Source organism: Lolium rigidum, chromosome 3 (genome assembly GCF_022539505.1).
Source record: "Lolium rigidum isolate FL_2022 chromosome 3, APGP_CSIRO_Lrig_0.1, whole genome shotgun sequence".
Taxonomy (NCBI): Eukaryota; Viridiplantae; Streptophyta; class Magnoliopsida; order Poales; family Poaceae; genus Lolium; species Lolium rigidum.
Window position 1 is genome coordinate 368,450,513 of NC_061510.1, and position 17,770 is coordinate 368,468,282.

Here is a 17,770-nt window from a genome sequence, read left to right on the forward strand (position 1 = left end):
GCCTGCGCTGGAACTGCACCAGGCTCCCGCCATCTCTAAGGGCGCCCCCCCCCCCTCGGGCCAGTTGTTGCTGATGGATGCCCCAATCCCAGCCCTGGGGGCTGCCGTTGCTCGCGCGCCACGCTCCAAGGCCCCGCCAGTGGAAGCACAACGCAAGAGCATGCGAGCTAAAGGGACCTCTGATGGCCCGGTCCTGGAGCGTGCCATCCGCGCCACTGCTGAGAAGAACTCCATGTCCACGAGCTCCATCGACGACTCCGCTGCACCGTCCTCCGCCACGCCTGCCCCAGGTAATTCCAACCCTCCCTCTTCCTTTGTCGCTTTCCAAGATGTGTCGGTCCAACACCTGGTTAAGGTGGCTAGAGATAGCTGCATCCTGTTTAAATCCTCGGAGGGTTCACCTGCCCAAGCGGTGACTCTTCTCCAAGCTCGCGAGCGCGCTCAGGCCGAACTGCTCTCAGCTAGGCGAAAGATTGAAGAGGAAAAGGCTAAAGACAAGGAAGAAGCTGTGCGGACAAGTACTGACCAAAGGGAGGAAAGTACTTGTCCAGAAGCTGGTTCCGAGGGGGAACCAGGCTCGGGCCTTGGCAAAACAAAGAAGACTGCAGCCAAGAAGCGAAAGATCGCGCGTAGACCGACCCCGGTTGGGCACCGGCCGTTAACCCGCCGAGCACGGGCGCTTAGCATGGTTTCCCAATGAGGGCCCTCTTCTGGAATATCAGGGGGTTCGGCCGCAGAGGGAGGCGAACCCTGCTCAAAGATTACCTCAGACTCCACCGTATTGATCTGGTCCTTCTTCAGGAAACTATTAAACAAGACTTCACGGACGCTGAACTCGCCAGCCTTGAGGTGGGAGAGAAATTTTTCTGGTCTTGGCTCCCAGCGAATGGCCACTCGGGAGGCATGCTGTTGGGAGTCAGGGATAGTATGTTTGAAGTGGGGAGAATGGACAAGGGCCAATTCTTCCTTAGCCTATCTATTCTGCATCGAGCCACCAAGAAAAAGCTGGAAGTTATTGGTATCTACGGCCACGCGGACCATGCTCTTTCCAGAGGGTTCCTGGCCGAGATTACGGCCAAGATTGCCAACTGCGATCTGCCGATCCTCATGGGTGGGGACTTCAACCTTATCAGAGCGGCGGAAGATAAGAATAACGACAATATCAACTGGACCCTTACTGATCTTTTCAACGATAGCATTGCTTCTTGGGCCTTAAGAGAAATTCCGCGCACGGGGGCGCGCTTCACCTGGTCGAACCGTCAGATTAACCCTGTCCGCTCTGCTCTGGACCGGGTCTTTGTCTCTGCATCCTTTGAAGCTATTTTTCCCCTTTGCTCTCTTGCGGCTGAGACTTGCCTGGGCTCCGATCACACGCCTCTTGTGTTTGACACTGGGGAGGGCTTCCCTGCTCGTTCTAATAGATTCTTCTTCGAGACCGAGCTGGCTTGAGCGTCCCGATTTTGTCCCACTTGTCCAGCCTTACTTGGTCCGAGGCTGCTGTCCAAGGTAGGCGGCCGAGACATCATCGACTGGTGGTCGTTCATGTCGGCGGGCCTCCGTCAATATTTGCGGGGATGGAATCAGAACCTTGGTCGGGACACCAAGGCTACAAAGATGGCGCTCCTCACTCAGATTGCGCAGCTGGATGTGCTGGCGGACTCCTCTGGTTTGGACGAAGACGCCTGGGCATCTAGATACCATCTCGAGGAGCAACTGCTGCATATTTATAAGATGGAAGAGGAACATTGGAGGCAGCGCGGCAGAGTCAGGTGGGCTCTGCAAGGAGATGCAAACACAGCCTATTTCCACGCTGTTGCCAATGGCAGAAGAAGAAAATGCAATATCTCTTTGTTAGTCACGGACAGCGGGACGATCACGGACCCGAAGCTCATACAACAACATGTTTACGATTTCTACCGAAACCTCGCTTGGCGCGTCTCGTCGAAAGGATGTGCGGGTTGGCACCTCATACCCGGGATAGGTATAGTCGGGTCTCGGAGGAGGAGAATATAAATCGGCGATCACATTCTCTGAAGCCGAGCTCGAAGCCATTTTTAAGGACATGAAGGCCGATACCGCCCCGGGCCCGGACGGTTTCCCGGTTGTCTTCTTCAAGAGGTTACGGCCGCGAGGTCAAGCTGGGTATTCTGCACATTCTCAATGACTTTGTCTTGGGGCGCATTGACATCTCTAGACTAAACTTTGGTATTCTCTCGCCGATTCCGAAAGTGCCCGGTGCGAGATCAAATCACTCGGTACGAGACCTATTGCTTTGATCAATGTGATCTTTAAGATCGTTTCCAAGGCTTTCGCTTCTAGGTTGGATCCGATTGCGCATAGGATCCTTTCTCCCAACCAAACTGCCTTTGTCAAGGGAAGAAATATCCTTGACGGTCCGTTAACGCTGCTAGAAATCATTCATGATGCGAAACAGAGAAAACATAATGGGGTACTCCTCAAGTTGGACTTTGAAAAAGCATACGACGGGGTGAATCGGGACTTCTTGGGGGAAGTTCTTCGATGCAAGGGTTTTGACGAAGGATACATCCATAGGATCTTGCAACTTGTCTCGCGGGGACAAACGGCTATTTCTATTAACGGTGTAGTGGGGCCGTTTTTCGGAAATAAGAGAGGGGTTCGCCGGGAGACCCCCTTTCACCGCTGCTCTTCAACTTCATTGGTGAGGCCACTGTCCGGTATTCTTTCGGCGGCTTCCAAAGCTGGACACATTCACGGGTTGGTTCCGCACTCGTTGCCGGGGAGTCTCCCACCTTCGGTACGCGAGACGACACGCTTATCCTCATTCAAGGGTCGGATGAGGATATTGCGAACCTTAAGTTTCTGCTGATGTGCTTTGAGGATATGTCGGGGCTCAAGATCAACTATCACAAAAGCGAGGTGTTTGTGCTTCGGGCCGGCGGTTTGAAGAGAGGACTGCAATTGCGAACAAAGCTGAGCGCAAGCTGGGCTCCTTCCCCTTCATTTATCCGGGCCTTCCTATCTCCGACGAGAAAATTAACCCTTGAGCGAGTGGCTCTTTCTGGTGCGGAAGCTCGCCTCAAAAATCGAACCTTGGGTAGGAAGGCTGATGTCGTCAGGGGGACGACTTATCCTTTCTAATGCGTGTCTTGACAATCTCCCGATGTTTGCAATGGGCCTGTTCCTCCTTCATGATGGGATTCATGCGAGGTTTGATTCTCATCGCTCTAAGTTCTTTTGGGAAGGAGCGGAACCGAAAAGGAAATATCACCCGGTAAACCGGCCAGCCGTCACGTAGACCCAAGGAGTATGGAGGACTAGGTTTACTCAACACTAAAAAGATGAATGTGGCACCGATGTTGAAGTGGATTTGGAGGCTGTACCGGGAAGAGGACACGATGCGGGCGCGCATCATCCGTGCTAAGTATGTGGACGCCTCCGACTTGTTTGCGGGATCGGGTCGGGAGGCTCCCCTTCCGGAAAAGCCCGCACGAGAATCAAGAACCTCTTTAAGGTTGGAGCCAAGCACAAGGTGCGAACGGCAATAGAACTAACTTCGGAAGGACTGGTGGTGGGGAAGGGGCCCCCTCTCGGAGTCCTTCCCGTTATTATTTGCCATCTCGTGACAATCAAGATATCTCGGTTGCTCGATGCGCTATTTCAAGACGTCCCGCAAGTCCGTTTTCGCCGGTCTCTTGATCCGGAGGGTGTGCGGCGATGGGAAGAACTCCAAAGAAGTTTGGGCTGCGGTGAATCTCACCACGGGGCAAGACAAGATCTCTTGGCATCCGGAACAAAACGGAGCTTTCTCGGTAAGATCCATGTATGCCATGCTTGTCGACGGGTACGACGGTGGCTCATTTCAAAGACCTGTGGGAAGCCTCGGTTCCGTTAAAAATCAAGATTTTCTCATGGCGAGTTAGCCCTAGATAAGCTGCCCTCGGCGCTGCAGATCCTTACTCGCCATGGTCCGTCAAACGGTCGGTGTGCCCTGTGTGGTGCGCCGGAGGACGTTAGCCATATTTTCTTCTCTTGCTCGTTGGCGATCTTTGCGTGGTCGGTCACGCGCCAGTCTGCTTGGGTGCAATTGGCGCCCCACTAACTTTGCTCGGTTCCATGATATCTTGTCTAGCTTCTCGGGCTACCCCGGAAAGCTGTTGTGGTTCCTTTTCCTTGCCCGGTCTTGGGCGTTGTGGAATGTGCGAAATAAACTTGCTATTGAGAAGAAAACTATTGCTAACCCGAGCTGACATCGTTTACAAAATCATCATTTTTTTGCAGTTGTGGAGCCTAAAATGCAAGTCAAGAGAAAAGGAGGGCCTAAACTGGATGGTGTGCGAGCTAAGGGGGCTGTACGCGTCTCTCGGGCCAGCGACGTCTTGAAGGAGTAGCCCGTGCCATGGTGGGGTGCCCGGGACGGTCGCGGCATGCATGAAGTCCTTCTCCTGGTTGTGTTTTACCTGTGTTCGTCTCCTTGTCTTGGTCACAAACTCTTTGTTATTCATGTGTGCGTTGGCGAAGCTGTGATGCCCAGCAGTATGTACCTAAACCTTGCTACCTTGTTGGCTTTATTAATTTAAAGTCGGGCAAATCCTTGCCTATTATCTAAAAAAAATATAATTGGTGCATTAATAGAATGATTCGGCCCAACATCCAGAGCCTGGGCTTCCTCTCGTAATTTAGAACACCGGCCTGACCTGTGCTGGGTTAGGCCGAATTCAGTTACACATGGCCCAGGCCAAATAGCCAACACAAAATTTCCGCTCAGATAAAGAAAAAACAGAACCTGCGGTTCCTCCTGCCTCATCTCCCAGCACAGCACGGTGGCCGGAGCGAACACTCTTGCCGCAGAACGCAAGGATGAACTCGTCTCCGATCATCTGCTGCTGCCTCCCGCCGACCCCCGCTCCGGGAAATACATCAATCCCAAAGAGCAACACAAGAGTCGGACGGAGGTATCCAATCCAATCCAATCCGTCTCAGCCTCATCTCTCCATCTCTCTCTTACTGCATACGCATCTGATGATGGTTGCCGTTTGTATGTATGTTCCCGGGAGGAAGAGACCTCGTTCTCAGAAGCAGCGAGCTCGCCACCCTCGCCGCCCTCTTCAGCTTCAGGTACTACGCCGGCTTGGCTTCTCTGTTCATTTGGCACTCAACTTCAGAAGAAAATGCTAGCAGTACTAAGCAGCAGCGCAACTCTGTTGAGAAACCTATCACACCACTTACTGACACTGAAATGTAGTCTCACTACAGCCTACTCTACTATTCTGTTGGAAAAACTGAATTTAGCCTGAAATTGGAGGATAACTGAATTTTTCCTGTTCTTATCTGACAAGTGCATTTCTTTCTGTTCGTCTCCAGTGGCACCAAGCCGAGCTATCTCGGCGTGCAGAAGAGTCCCCCCTCCCTTGCGCTCTGCCCTGCCACCAACAGCTGCGTGTCAACATCTGAGAAGATGAGCGATACGACTCACTACGCGCCCCCATGGTAACCATCTATTTACTCCTTACGCACTGTTCTCTTCCTAGTGCATGCGTGATATCAGTGTTGCACCTTGCTTGTATGTTTCAATGTGTGTACCCCTGCGTTCATATACCATTGTTGAATAAGTGGACAGATTGGTAAGGCGCCTCAAAACCGTAAGTAAGGGCGTCTTGAACTTTCGGTTCGGCAGCAAGCCGGCCTACTTCCTCCTTTGTATGGCGTGCGCATTATTGAAGTTCTTGATAACCCAAAATGCTAAGTTCCGATATGTGTTTTTCTAAATTTGAGAAATACTAATAACTGTTATCTGCAAGCATTTTATGGTACAATTAAATTCAAGTGCTCCTGCTTTTATAAAATTTGACCACATTAGAGTACTACGCCAAGGACGCGTCGGTAAGCAAGCGCTTCTTGAACTTTCGGTTCGGCAGCAGGCCTGCCTGCTTTCCTCCTTTGTATGGTGTGTGCATTATGGAATGTCCGGTTCGGTTTTATTCATGCGAGAGTTCTTGATGAACCAAAATGCTAAACTCGGATATGCACTATCCCAAATTTGACAAGTACTTCTGCATGCGTAATACAATTTAATTTAAGTACTCCTACTTTTGCAAAACTAGATTTGACCTCGTTAGAGAGAGTACTACACCAAGAATGTGTCTGTCACTCGAAATTTAAGAACAGCACCTAGAGCAGTGCTGACTGCCTGGGTTGCAATTTTTTTTCATTTGAAGGAAGCTGTATTGGATATTCCTTTAGTCATCTTCAAGAGATCTTTTATATGTCTGAATCATGTAAAAAAAAAATCAATTATTCATCTGTCGTGTGGAGTACTTAAACATGGCTTTGTTCTAGGAATTACAACCCCAAGGATGGCCCCAGGGGTAAACCCATAAGTAAAGACGAGGCCATGAAAGAGCTCATCGAAGTTGTAAGTATGAACATGCCATCGCAAAGAAAGACCATGGTCTTGTTTCTGCAATGAGCAACTGGGGGCTTAAATTGAAGTAGTTTATATCAACATGTTGCATTTAGTTGGGAGTTTTGAATTCCAATGCCTGTCGGCAGGTAACGAAGACAAAGCCGGACAAGTTCACTCCAAATATAGTAGAGAAAGGAGATGACTATGTTCGAGTTGAATACGAGAGCCCTATATTCGGGGTAGGACCTTGTTAGCCTGGTAAGCTAATTTTACGATGTGTAGATAGCGCTGTAATTCACTATGGTTGTTCAATGCTCCGTGCAGTTTGTAGACGATGTTGAGTTCTGGTTCCCTCCTGGCAAGAAATCAATTGTTGAATACCGATCGGCATCTCGGTCAGGATTCAAAGACTTCGATATCAACAAGAAGAGAGTAAAGGTAAGCACACACACCTAGCATTTCTGTCATTTGATCTTGCTGTATAACCTCATGGTATGACGTGCCATTCTTGTTCTGTGGCAGGCACTGAGATTGGAACTGGAAAAGAAGGGCTGGGCTTCAGAAAGCAGCTTCTGAATATGATATGAACTAGAACGCCTATAAATTGATCAACTGGTATAGCACTGCTCCTCATAATATATCACCCTACAGAATGTTTCTACTGGAAAATCGGTAAATTGTTTTCACATTACATCATCAATATCGTGGAAGCAAGAGAGCTGTGTGTGCGAGGATGCTTTGTAGAGCTCATCCTAACCAGTAAAACAGTAGTCCATACTTGAGTGCACCCGCGCATCGTTCCAACGAATCAGCAGCAACATATGACAATGCGTTTTTCTGATGCATTCATGAATAAATTGGAAGCTCCTCCATTGAATTTGGAGACGCCCATTCATCTAAAGGCGTCGACTTTGGGTGCTGGCCACGCAAAGTGGGGGTTGGAGATGTCAATTGCTCCATATCACTCTATGAAGTCTACTCTAATTTCCTTGTTTTCAAACACCTCTGGATTATCTTTGGTCAGCGCTGCCGCATTGGCTTTGGTGTACATCTTGAGCACAGCACTAAGCACCTAGACTCCTAGACTGTAGACTATAGTCATGGCCACTTAAGAGCCAAGTGTCTCAAGTAACTAACTAGTCATTGCATTGCATCACCAAGCATGGCATCATGATGAAAATACCAAATTTGTTAGTGTACATATGTGATGCAAACGCAAGCATTTTGATTTGCATATAAATATTTGCAGTGCGCCGGAGGAAGGTGGCTATATATCAGCATCAGTATCATGACCCATGACTGCTTTTCCCAGCCCAAGCCATAAGGACCAGCTAGGCGCACTCACTACTCAACAATGGAATAGAGTCAAAAGGAACCATGGGTGCCATTGGGGAGTCAAACCCAACAAAGTCTAGTGTACCACTACTGCATTTTTTTACTGCCTAGTGTACTGCTTAATTGACCTGTGCATTTGTGCGATAGTTAGTAGCTAGCTTTACTCTCAAAAAAACTGTTAGTAGCTAGCTTTAATTCAGTGGTCGATCAGGCTCCTGCGACAAAAAAAAATGAACTCACTATGTTTTTCATTATCCACGTGTCGAACCAGTGCAGCTGCCAACTAGATATATATATATAAATATATATACTACATCTGGGGTGCTTAAATTGGAGGTAAGGATGAAAATTGTAACTTGAGAGGAGCTAGAGTGATCACTAAAAGTAGTCTCTTCTTTTCTTCTTCTTTTGGGCCATGGCACATGCTTGGTTGACAAACTGCAAAAGTTATACAGTAGCTTCTTTTGCATAGCGTGGACCGAATGACATGATATGGAACGGTGGGTGCAGAAGCAGATGCAGTAGCTTAAGTAGCTCACCTCAACTCAATCTATATACAGCTAGGTTGTTATCTGCATGATTGCCTCTCCTAGCGCTACTAAAAACTTTCCTAACAATAGCTGTAGTACCTTTTCACAGATCTGAAGCACAGACCTTGATTAGTATTCTAAACTGACTATTCTACATGTATGTAACTTCAAACCATACACCTCACATCTCAGACACTTCACACAGTTTTGAACATTAATCTGAGTGTGATGGTGACTTTCAACAATTTCAAGGCCTGGTCTAGTAAGTGGACTCTCTCACACGCACACAAGCTAGCTTTTCACCTGAGCAGTGGTCAGATATGCGTCTTCCACACAATTTGTAGCAGCTAAGCAGGAGGAGCTATCTAGCAAGGTTAGCTAGAAAGCCGTGGGTGGCCATGTCCATGTGGTTTTGGGTGAGGTCAAATGAAAAGATGATGCAGATTTATATTGAAATAAAAAAGATGATGCAGATGGATGGGGATGGATATGGATGCAGCACCACTCCGCCACCTTCACTTGTCTACCATGTGGTCAGCTCACTCATGCACCAGAATCTAATCCACCACCTAATGTCCAAATTAAAATCCGCGCAAATACGCCATGGGAAAACCCGAAATAAACTTCAATACGGAAACAAACGTGATCGGAAATTTGTTTTCCTAAAGTTGTGAATGGAAATTTGCTTTTAAACGGTCCGTGGTTGGGATTTTGATTCTCTGGATATGTGCACGGTCAAAGATCCAACCACATTTTTTTTGTGATTTCGTGAATTTGAGCACACATGATTTCTTGGAATGATCTACATGACACATAGGGCGTGTCATTTTCCTCACAAACAGAGACTGACACTTGACACACCCATGTCCCCACTAATGTACAACGCATCACTAATCGATGTGCTCACTGACCTTTCACAAATGACACATCCGATTTCGCACTCGATCTAGATCCTACTACGACATACCAAACATTCCAAAGCAAGTTTCAATCATATGTTTACAAACTTATTAGCGTAGAAATATGGTTAATTAACATATATACCAAACATTCGAAAGCTAGCAATGATGGCCTTTGTAAATAAAAATAAAAAGAGCTAATTACACCCGAAGTACACCATCTTGTAGCTAATGTGATAGTTTGGTCCAACAACTTGCAAACCGTGAGACCGCCGTCCACGATCTTTGGAAATGCGTGAAGGTTTGGTCCTGGCGAATCAAAAGGCGACGCGTGGATGGCCAGGTGGTTTTTGTCGCGCGTGGATGGTTTTGCACTTACCCCCCTCGGTCGGCTGAACCATCGCCGATGCCCCCTCCCCTGCGCTGATTTAGGCACTTCCTTCTTCTTCCCTCCTGTCGTCTCGGCGCTTCGCTCATGTCGTCTCCGCGCCGCCGTGAGGAACTGTCGCGCCGCCGTCATGCCGCCGGAGCTGCGCGAGCGGATGTGGAACGAGGATCCACCTCCCTACGGTATGCTATTCCCCGAGTCCCTCCTGCCTTGTATTCTCCGCGTGTACCGTAGCGCCCGTCGACGCCATGGATTCGGAGGTCCGTCAAATCCATCGTCGACTTGTTGCGTCATGGGCCCCGTAGAAGCACCATCGTCGACTTGTTCAAGAGCACCTGATAGGAGTCAAATCCGTGGGTTGCATTGGCCATTTGTAGCCGAGTTTTTGCGGAAGAACATGGCATTGTTTTCGTTCAATATGAGAATCAAAAGCACCATTGCTGCATATTGTGTGTTGTTTAGCTTAGTTTAACCCCTGTGCATGGAGTAGAATCAAAAAGTTTCAAAATTCTGTTCGTTTGTAGATTCCTTAACTCTGAATTTTCTGACTGCAAGTGTTGCATGCTCTGTCTAACTGTATTTGTTTGCCAATCTTTGTGTGTGCATGAGATAGCATTAATTTATCATTGTTTGATTTTCAGTGGTGCATAATGTAACTGGTTCAGGGTACTTCTCTTTAGAAGTATGCCACAATGGATTTTTCTGTGGATTGGGAGAAAGGTTGCAGTATGTTGATGATACAGTTTGTTTGATTATCTCAGTGCTCCTAGTTGGTCCAACTTAGTACTTGATGAAATTTTGGGAATGCTTGGCTGTTTGAGGGATCATAAAGTACATGTGTATTGGTTGTCTCCTGGAAAAAATCTGAAAGATGGTTTGCTACCAATTGTCAGTGATGCAGACATGAATGAGATGAGGAATGCAGCTGCTACTGATAACACTCTGGTGATATTTGTGGATCACACAAATTTTCTTGGAACTATTAGAGCTGAGATTGTGAGGCAAAATGTTGCAAGAGCAGCAATCACAAGACCAGCTCCAGCAGTTGCTAGTCCAACTCCATCAGTTGCTAGACCAGCTTCATCTGGTGCAAGACCTGCTCTATCTGAAGCATCACTTGTAGCTGTTGAGACAGTTGAGCAAGAAACTCTGGCTGATTTGGATGATGACTCTGACAGTGGAAGTGACTTTGAGATATATGACAGTGACTATGATGCAGAGGAAGGAGATGATGATCTGTTCATTGATAATGTAGACAATAGTGTGCATGACAACAATGAGAGAGCTGTGTTTGTACAAACTGAAAATGAAGATGCACTAGATGATAGAGACTTGCATTTGGTAGATGATGAAAGGCAGCAGCTGCAGCTAAAGTTCAAGGAATTCAATCCAGAGGTTGACATGGATTCTCCTGTATTTAAAATAGGGATGAAGTTTGCAGACATAGAGGAGGTTAGACAAGCAGTCAATGCATACAGCATCAGGAACAAAGTGAAGATAAGGAAAATAAAAAATAACAGAGCAAGAGTTCATGCAGTTTGTGATGAAGGGTGTCCATGCATGGTTTCTCAAGGTTGGCACTGATTTTCAGAGATCGGGTGGTTTTGTGGTAACATCTTATGAGGATGAGCACAGGTGTGAGAGAGTCTATGAAATGAGGGCACTTACTGCTAGGTTTCTATGCAAGAAGTTCATTGATGAATTCAGGGACAACCAAAAAATGGATCTGCAAACATTTGCTGCTAAGGTGCAAAGAGAGTTCAACATGTGCCCTGACAGATGGAAGTTTGGAAGAGCAAGAAAAGAAGCTATGCTGGAAATCCATGGCAATGAGGAAGCACAATTCAGTGTACTAAGGGATTATGGCCAAGAGCTAAAGAGAGCTAATCCAGGAAGCACATTCTTTCTATCAACTAATTCTGTCAAAGATCTAAAGCGGCATTGTCAAGGAACATTTGGCAACAATGTATTGGTCTTATGATGGCTGCAAAAGAGGTTTTCTCAGTGGATGCAGGCCACTAATTTGCATTGATGGTTGCCACATTAAGACAAGGTACAAGGGAGTACTGTTAACTGCAGTTGGCATTGACCCAAATGACTGCATTTTCCCCATTGCTATGGGCATGGTTGAGGTAGAATGCACAAGTGCATGGGAGTGGTTTCTGACAACCATGAGGGATGACTTGAACATTAGTAACACATCTTGCTGGACTATAATGAGTGATAGGCAGAAGGGATTGATTAATGCGATTCGAAGGTTTTCCACGATGCTGAGCATAGATTCTGTGTTAGGCATATGATTCAAAATTTCCAGAAGGCAGGCCATAGAGGAGAGACACTTAAGAATGACATGTGGGCAATTGCTAGATCAACCAACATTGCAAAATGGCAAGCAAATATGGACAAGCTCAAAGTGGATAGTGAGGAAGCATATGAGTGGGTAGAAGAACTTCAACCAAACACTTGGATCAAGGCATTTTTCTCAGATTTTTGCAAGTGTGACATGCTACTGAATAACCACTCTGAAGTTTTCAACAGCTATATATTGGTAGCTAGAGAAAATCCTGTGTTCTGGTTCCTTGCCTCCCTAGGATGCATGCCATGCACTCTTCTTGGCAGCTCAGACATTTCTGGCTGTTCAGGTCGACAAGCCCTTCTAATTTGACCTGGAAATCTTGGAGTTGGCAAAGCCATGACTTGTGTTCTGACCACACACTCACCAAGCTACTCCAAAGCAACAACAGCTTCCTGCTCCCTAGCACTTCTAGTCCTAGCATCTGCCAACTCCCACTCCCTAGCACTTCTCCTATGGTAGACTATGTCATTAGGTTTTGTACTGCTACCAATCGACCTTCTCCTATGGTACACTATGTCTTCTGTGGTATCCATTGCTTGTATTGCTAACAACACAGCAGCAGGTGCTATTTATATGCAAACTAGGTAGGTAGAAAACAACCAAATTCACAAGTTAACAGTAACATTGGCAGGAGATTCACTTCAATTTAAAATCACCCTTGTGTCATTGCATGGTCATTCACTTGGTTGTCATTGCATAGTCATTCAGCAGGTTGGCCTTGCATGCTTTTTATGGTTCCTAGGTTGCCTTTGCCAAGCTCTTACCATTTTGTCTTAATCTCTGCAGAGCATATTCCCCCAAGCACTTGACCCACGACTAGACCCTTCCAATACACTGGACAACATGGTGTATATGATGGGCCAAGAGGTATACAAATTAATTGTCTGCAACTTTCTCCAGTGAATAATTCATGACAGTTAATTAACCGTAAAATGGAAAATGCAGGCAGCAAACAATGTACCACCTTCTAGAGTGCAACAACCACTACTAGAGAGTGATTTTGTGGTAGAAGCTAGAGAAAGCATCCCTGTAGGAAGGCACAATTTAACTACAGCAACAAGAAGAGGAAGAGCAGCAACTGCAACAAGGGGAAGGGGTGCATCAACTCAGCAAGAAAGAGGAAGAGGAAGGGGGAGAAGTGCTGACACAGGAAGAGCAACAAGGGGAAGGGGAACATCAACTGATGAACAAAGAGGAAGAGGAAGGGGGAGATCTACATGTGCTACCAGAAAAAGATCAGCTGAAGCAAGCACAAGTGGAACTGCACAGCAAGTTGCCAGAGGAAGATCAAGAAGAGGCTATGCAACGAGGCCACGGCGAGTGTGTACTACATGTGTTTTGGTGATGACAGGATTGACATCAATGCATTTCCAGACTTGAATGAAGAAATCAGTGCAGATGACAATGCACATGAGATGCCTTTGAGTCAAAATGCACCATCCACAGCTGACAACTAGCAGCACATGACATTGCTTCATTTATGTACTGAACAATGCATGAGATGAACTTGTTTTCTGGTTATTTACTGAACAATGCATATGACATTGCTTCATTTATGTACTGAACAATGCATGACAAGTTGATTTGGTAGACAGTACTGTAATTGAATGAACACAATTTGAGTAAGCAGCCAACCTCAAGGAGATTTATTTCATCATATAAACAGTACAAGTTGACTCAATGAAAGCCCTTCATCAAAGCAGAAAGAACATACAAGGCTACACAACTAGCTACAATTATGAGAAACAAGAACTCTCTCCTATCTCTACTTCTAAGCTCCTCCCTATGTTCTATTTGCATAGCTTTCTTCCCTGCCTTCCTCTTCCTTACTTCATCCTCTAATTCATTCAATCTCATTAAAAGGAGCATATTTTCTTCCTCAATTTCCCTCACATTCAACCTTCTATGCTGCACCTGGTTTATATCTTCTATTTTATCCTACAAAACAACAAATTGCTCTAGATTTTTAGACAACAAGTGAGACAATTTGCAAGGGAATTGCCCAAGACAGAGCAATGCAGATGATTCACGGCGAACAGAGAGCAATTACCAGCGTCCTTGTGCTCGCCAGCGTCCTCCTCGGCGATGCCTGGTAGTACACGACGGAGGTCTCCTTCCACTCCTCCTCCGCCCACGTGCTTCTGCCACCGCCACCGTCGGCATCGACGGCCGACACGCCCCCTATCGGCGCCATCGCCTCCGGTGACCTTGCAGACAACTCCCCCGCTCCGCCTCCAAGCGCTCCCTCGCCCAGCCTCCGCCACTACGCCACCCAGCACTACGTCGTTGTGGCCGTGCAAATCGCCGCCGCCGTCGCCGTCTACGACCTAGGGTTGGGGACGAAATAGAGAAGTAACAGGGGATGGACGAAAACACGGTGCAACAATTTCCCAGGGGGGTAAGTGCAAAACCATCCACGCGCGACAAAAACCACCTGGCCATCCACGCGTCGCCTTTTGATTCGCCAGGACCAAACCATCACGCATTTCGAAAGTTCCTGGACGGCGGTCTCACGGTTTGCAAGTTGTTGGACCAAACTATCACATTACATACAAGATGGTGTACCGCGGGTGTAATTAGCTCAAATAAAAAGTTAGTGCGTTCATAACTTCATATCCACATTTGGAGTTCATATTTATCCAACCTTTCACACATCCACATTCTTGCACTCCAGATCTTTCCATGCAACATTCCAAATCAAATTTCAACCCGTGTTTATTTTGATCAAAACTTTGATCATCGTGTACCCATTTCAAAATAGAGACACTTTTTTTTTCTACTTGTCCAGTGGTGTTGTACTAGGAAACTCTTGAAGCATTTGACCTTGAACACTTTCCATTCCTTGCATATCATTCGCCTCCTATATATACGAAGGCAAGTGGTTGGTTCTTGCTTTCTTCTTGGTGGTGCGTAGCATAGCTTAGCTCGCCCACTTGCTTCCACGCCAGATCAATCTCGACGCCCATGGCGCGCGAGTCATGGCTCACCAAGGTCCGATCGGCCATGTCCTCCTCCACTAAGTCGTCGCCGTCTTCCTCGGCGTCGGGGGCGCCGCCGCTGGCGGGCGCCAACAGCAGGAAGGGCAACGTCGGCATCCTGGCCTTCGAGGTGGCAAACCTGCTGTCGAAGCTGCTCCACCTGTGGCGCGCCGTGGGGGACGCCGCAGTGGCGCGCCTCCGCCACGAGACATTCTACCTCGACGGCGTCCGGAAGGTAGTCTCGGACGACGACGCCTTCCTCCTCGGCCTCGCGCGCGCCGAGCTAGTAGACGCGCTCCGTGCCGCCGGTGACGCCGTTGGCGCGCTCGCGGCACGCTGCACAGACCCATGCCTCCGCGACTTCAGGGACGCGTTCCTGGAGTTCGCCGAGGTTGGTCGTGACCGGCACCGGTGGGCCGCGGCGACGTGGAAGGAGATGGACGTGCGGGCGCGCAAGATGGACAAGCAGGTGGCCGGCACCACCGCGCTCCGGAGGGCCATGGAGGAGCTGGTGGAGGCCGAGCACGGCCTCCGGAAGTTCCTCCGGTGCGACGTTGGTGGAGGCGGTGGGGGGGGAGGGCATCGGCGCAGCTTGTCGGCGAGCAAGATCTCGGTGGCGGCGGAGCAGCAGCAGCTGATATTCTCCAAGAAGCAGGACGTGAAGCACCTCAAGCAGACGTCTCTGTGGGGATGCACCTTCGACGTCGTCGTCTCGTCGCTGGCGCGCACGGCTTTCACCGTCCTTGCGCGCATAAAGCTCGTCTTAGGCGACGGCGGCCGGGACCAGCGGCACGCGCCGCTCCACCGGAGCCTCACCCTCTCGTCCGCGGTCCACCCGTCCCTGGACGCACCGCCGACGCCGTCGCGCAAGTCCATGTCGATGGAGACGTTGCCGCCGTTCGACGTCGTCGCCACCGTCCAGGTCCAGAGCGCGAGCAAATGGCGGCGCGGCTTCTTCGAGTACAGCTCGGCGACGCTGGTGCCGCCGGCTGGGACACTGGGCGCGGCGGCCCTGGCGCCGCGGTACGCCGGGCTGGTGATCTCGATCGAGCGGATGGCGCGATCGCCGCGGCGGATGGTGGGCCCAGACGAGCGGGACGAGCTCTACGGCATGCTCACGGCGAGCGTGCGCGCGCAGCTCCGGGCGCGGCTGCGCGGGGCTGTAGCCGAGGCGGACGCGGGTCTCGCCAGCGAGTGGCGCGCCGCGCTGGGCGGCATCCTGGAGTGGCTGGCCCCCATGGCGCACGCCACAGTGCGGTGGCAGGCGGAGCGCAGCTTCGAGCAGAGGAAGACGACCACGACGACGACGGACATATCCCGGTTGCCACCTCGGGGCGGGGGCGGCAACACGTTCTTGCTGCAGACGCTGCAGTTCGCCGACCGCGACAAGGTGGAGGCCGCCGTAGTAGAGCTGCTCGTCGGGCTCAACTACGTGTGGCGGTTCGAGAAGGAGATGAGCTGCCGCGCGCTCTTTGCCGTCCACCGCCAGCTCCTCGACGGCACCGGCGCCACCGAGGACACCGGCCGCAATTGCCATGTTGGAGGCTACGCCGTCGACGGGAGTGGCAATGGAACAGTAAGCTCGTGCGCGTAAACCGCCTGATCACAAACCGACGGCGTCGAAATCCGTGTGTTTAATTGTTTCTTGTTTTCTCGGCCCCTAGCTATAGATTTTTGTGGTAATTGGGGCCAAATGGGATCTTGATGTGAGTGATTAACTAGCTCTTCCTGCATGTAATAGAACATAGAAATGAAATATTCTCATATAGTTGTATAAACTGTTTTTTTCTTGTGGTTGAGATGAAATGAGAGCGACATGCCTGCATGCATGTCTCTGATGAAGCTCCAAGATCATGAGTTCATGACAGACAGCAACCCTACAAACAGTGTTGAACAAGATGATGATGTGTGTGTCCACTCGAGGGGAGGCAATAGCTGCAACAGTAAATCCAAAGCTGTAGATTTGCTCCTCGATTAGTTGATGCAGATCCATCTAACCACTCGACCATTCACCCTTTTACACCCTCAGCAACTTTCTTACTTGCTGCTAATTGTCCACTTAATCTGCATGTGCTGCCTGCCTGTGACTGGAATTGGGGAACACATGGGGAGGGTTGATGGTTGAGTAATCATGATGGAGGATCATGCATCACATGCTAAGCTCAGGTAAGCTGACCCTGAATCAGAGAGCTGCTCTAGATTGATTAATCAGTGTTATGCTCCAGTTGAGCTAAAGCTACTAGATGCTCACCGGAGGTCAGACCAACCATGCATGCACCTACCAGTATGTCAGTATTCTACAAATATATGTATCCTTTGTGATCGTACAATGGAAGATCTCAATCTCTTTTAATTACAGTAGAAGCCAGCTCTCCACAGCTGGCTAATTAGGTGCTTCAACACCTAGCTGCTTGTCGTTGAATGTTACATGTTCTACATTTCTGAAATCGTTCCAACTCACTTTTTTTTGAAGTTAATTAAGGTGAATTATAGTAGTCACATTTTTGGCTACTGGATGAATCTACAGCCACATCCGTTCAGGTTTATGCATGTCTCCCTCTTGCACATAGGCCATGGCTGATATGAAAGCTCCTGAGCATGGATCAAAGAATCATGTCACATGTTGTGTTTGTATCTCTGAAAGCATAACCAATTCCTTTTGATGCAATGTCCATGTTAATGCGGTGGAAACACTATCATATCTTCTTGGAAAGTCCATTCTGGCAGACATAAAAAAGAAAGGAAAAGGTGATCTTTTTTTTAAGAAAATCTTTTTGAAAATAATGGAAAAATGAAGAACAGCTACTTTAATCATGGCACAGCGGCTGGTGGTTACCTGAAGCTTTAATTAATTCAACATATACTAGTTGTTAGTAGTAGCTGCTCTAATCTCATCTCC

The 17,770-nt window shown here is 48.5% G+C and overlaps 2 protein-coding genes across 2 annotated transcripts; both read left to right on the forward strand.

Moving 5' to 3' along the window:
• Positions 1-4,897: 4,897 nt before the first annotated feature.
• Positions 4,898-7,974, forward strand: LOC124700497 (the record flags this gene model as incomplete). The annotated part of the gene is given in 8 exon segments (XM_047232621.1): positions 4,898-4,934; positions 5,041-5,097; positions 5,344-5,469; positions 6,319-6,394; positions 6,532-6,624; positions 6,710-6,823; positions 6,908-7,000; positions 7,635-7,974. Coding segments are annotated over 7 exon segments (557 nt in total), but the record flags the coding sequence as incomplete, so codon positions are not given.
• A 6,835-nt stretch (positions 7,975-14,809) lies between these two features.
• Positions 14,810-16,649, forward strand: LOC124700498. Its single transcript, XM_047232622.1, has one exon. It carries the CDS (start codon positions 14,858-14,860, stop codon positions 16,463-16,465), a length of 1,608 nt encoding a protein of 535 aa, XP_047088578.1. The 5' UTR covers positions 14,810-14,857; the 3' UTR covers positions 16,466-16,649.
• The last annotated feature ends 1,121 nt before the right edge of the window (positions 16,650-17,770 follow it).

Coding starts and splice junctions, on each gene's coding strand:
- LOC124700498 (XM_047232622.1), top strand. CDS start 14,858: ATGGCGCGCGAGTCATGGCTCACCAAGGTCCGATCGGCCATGTCCTCC.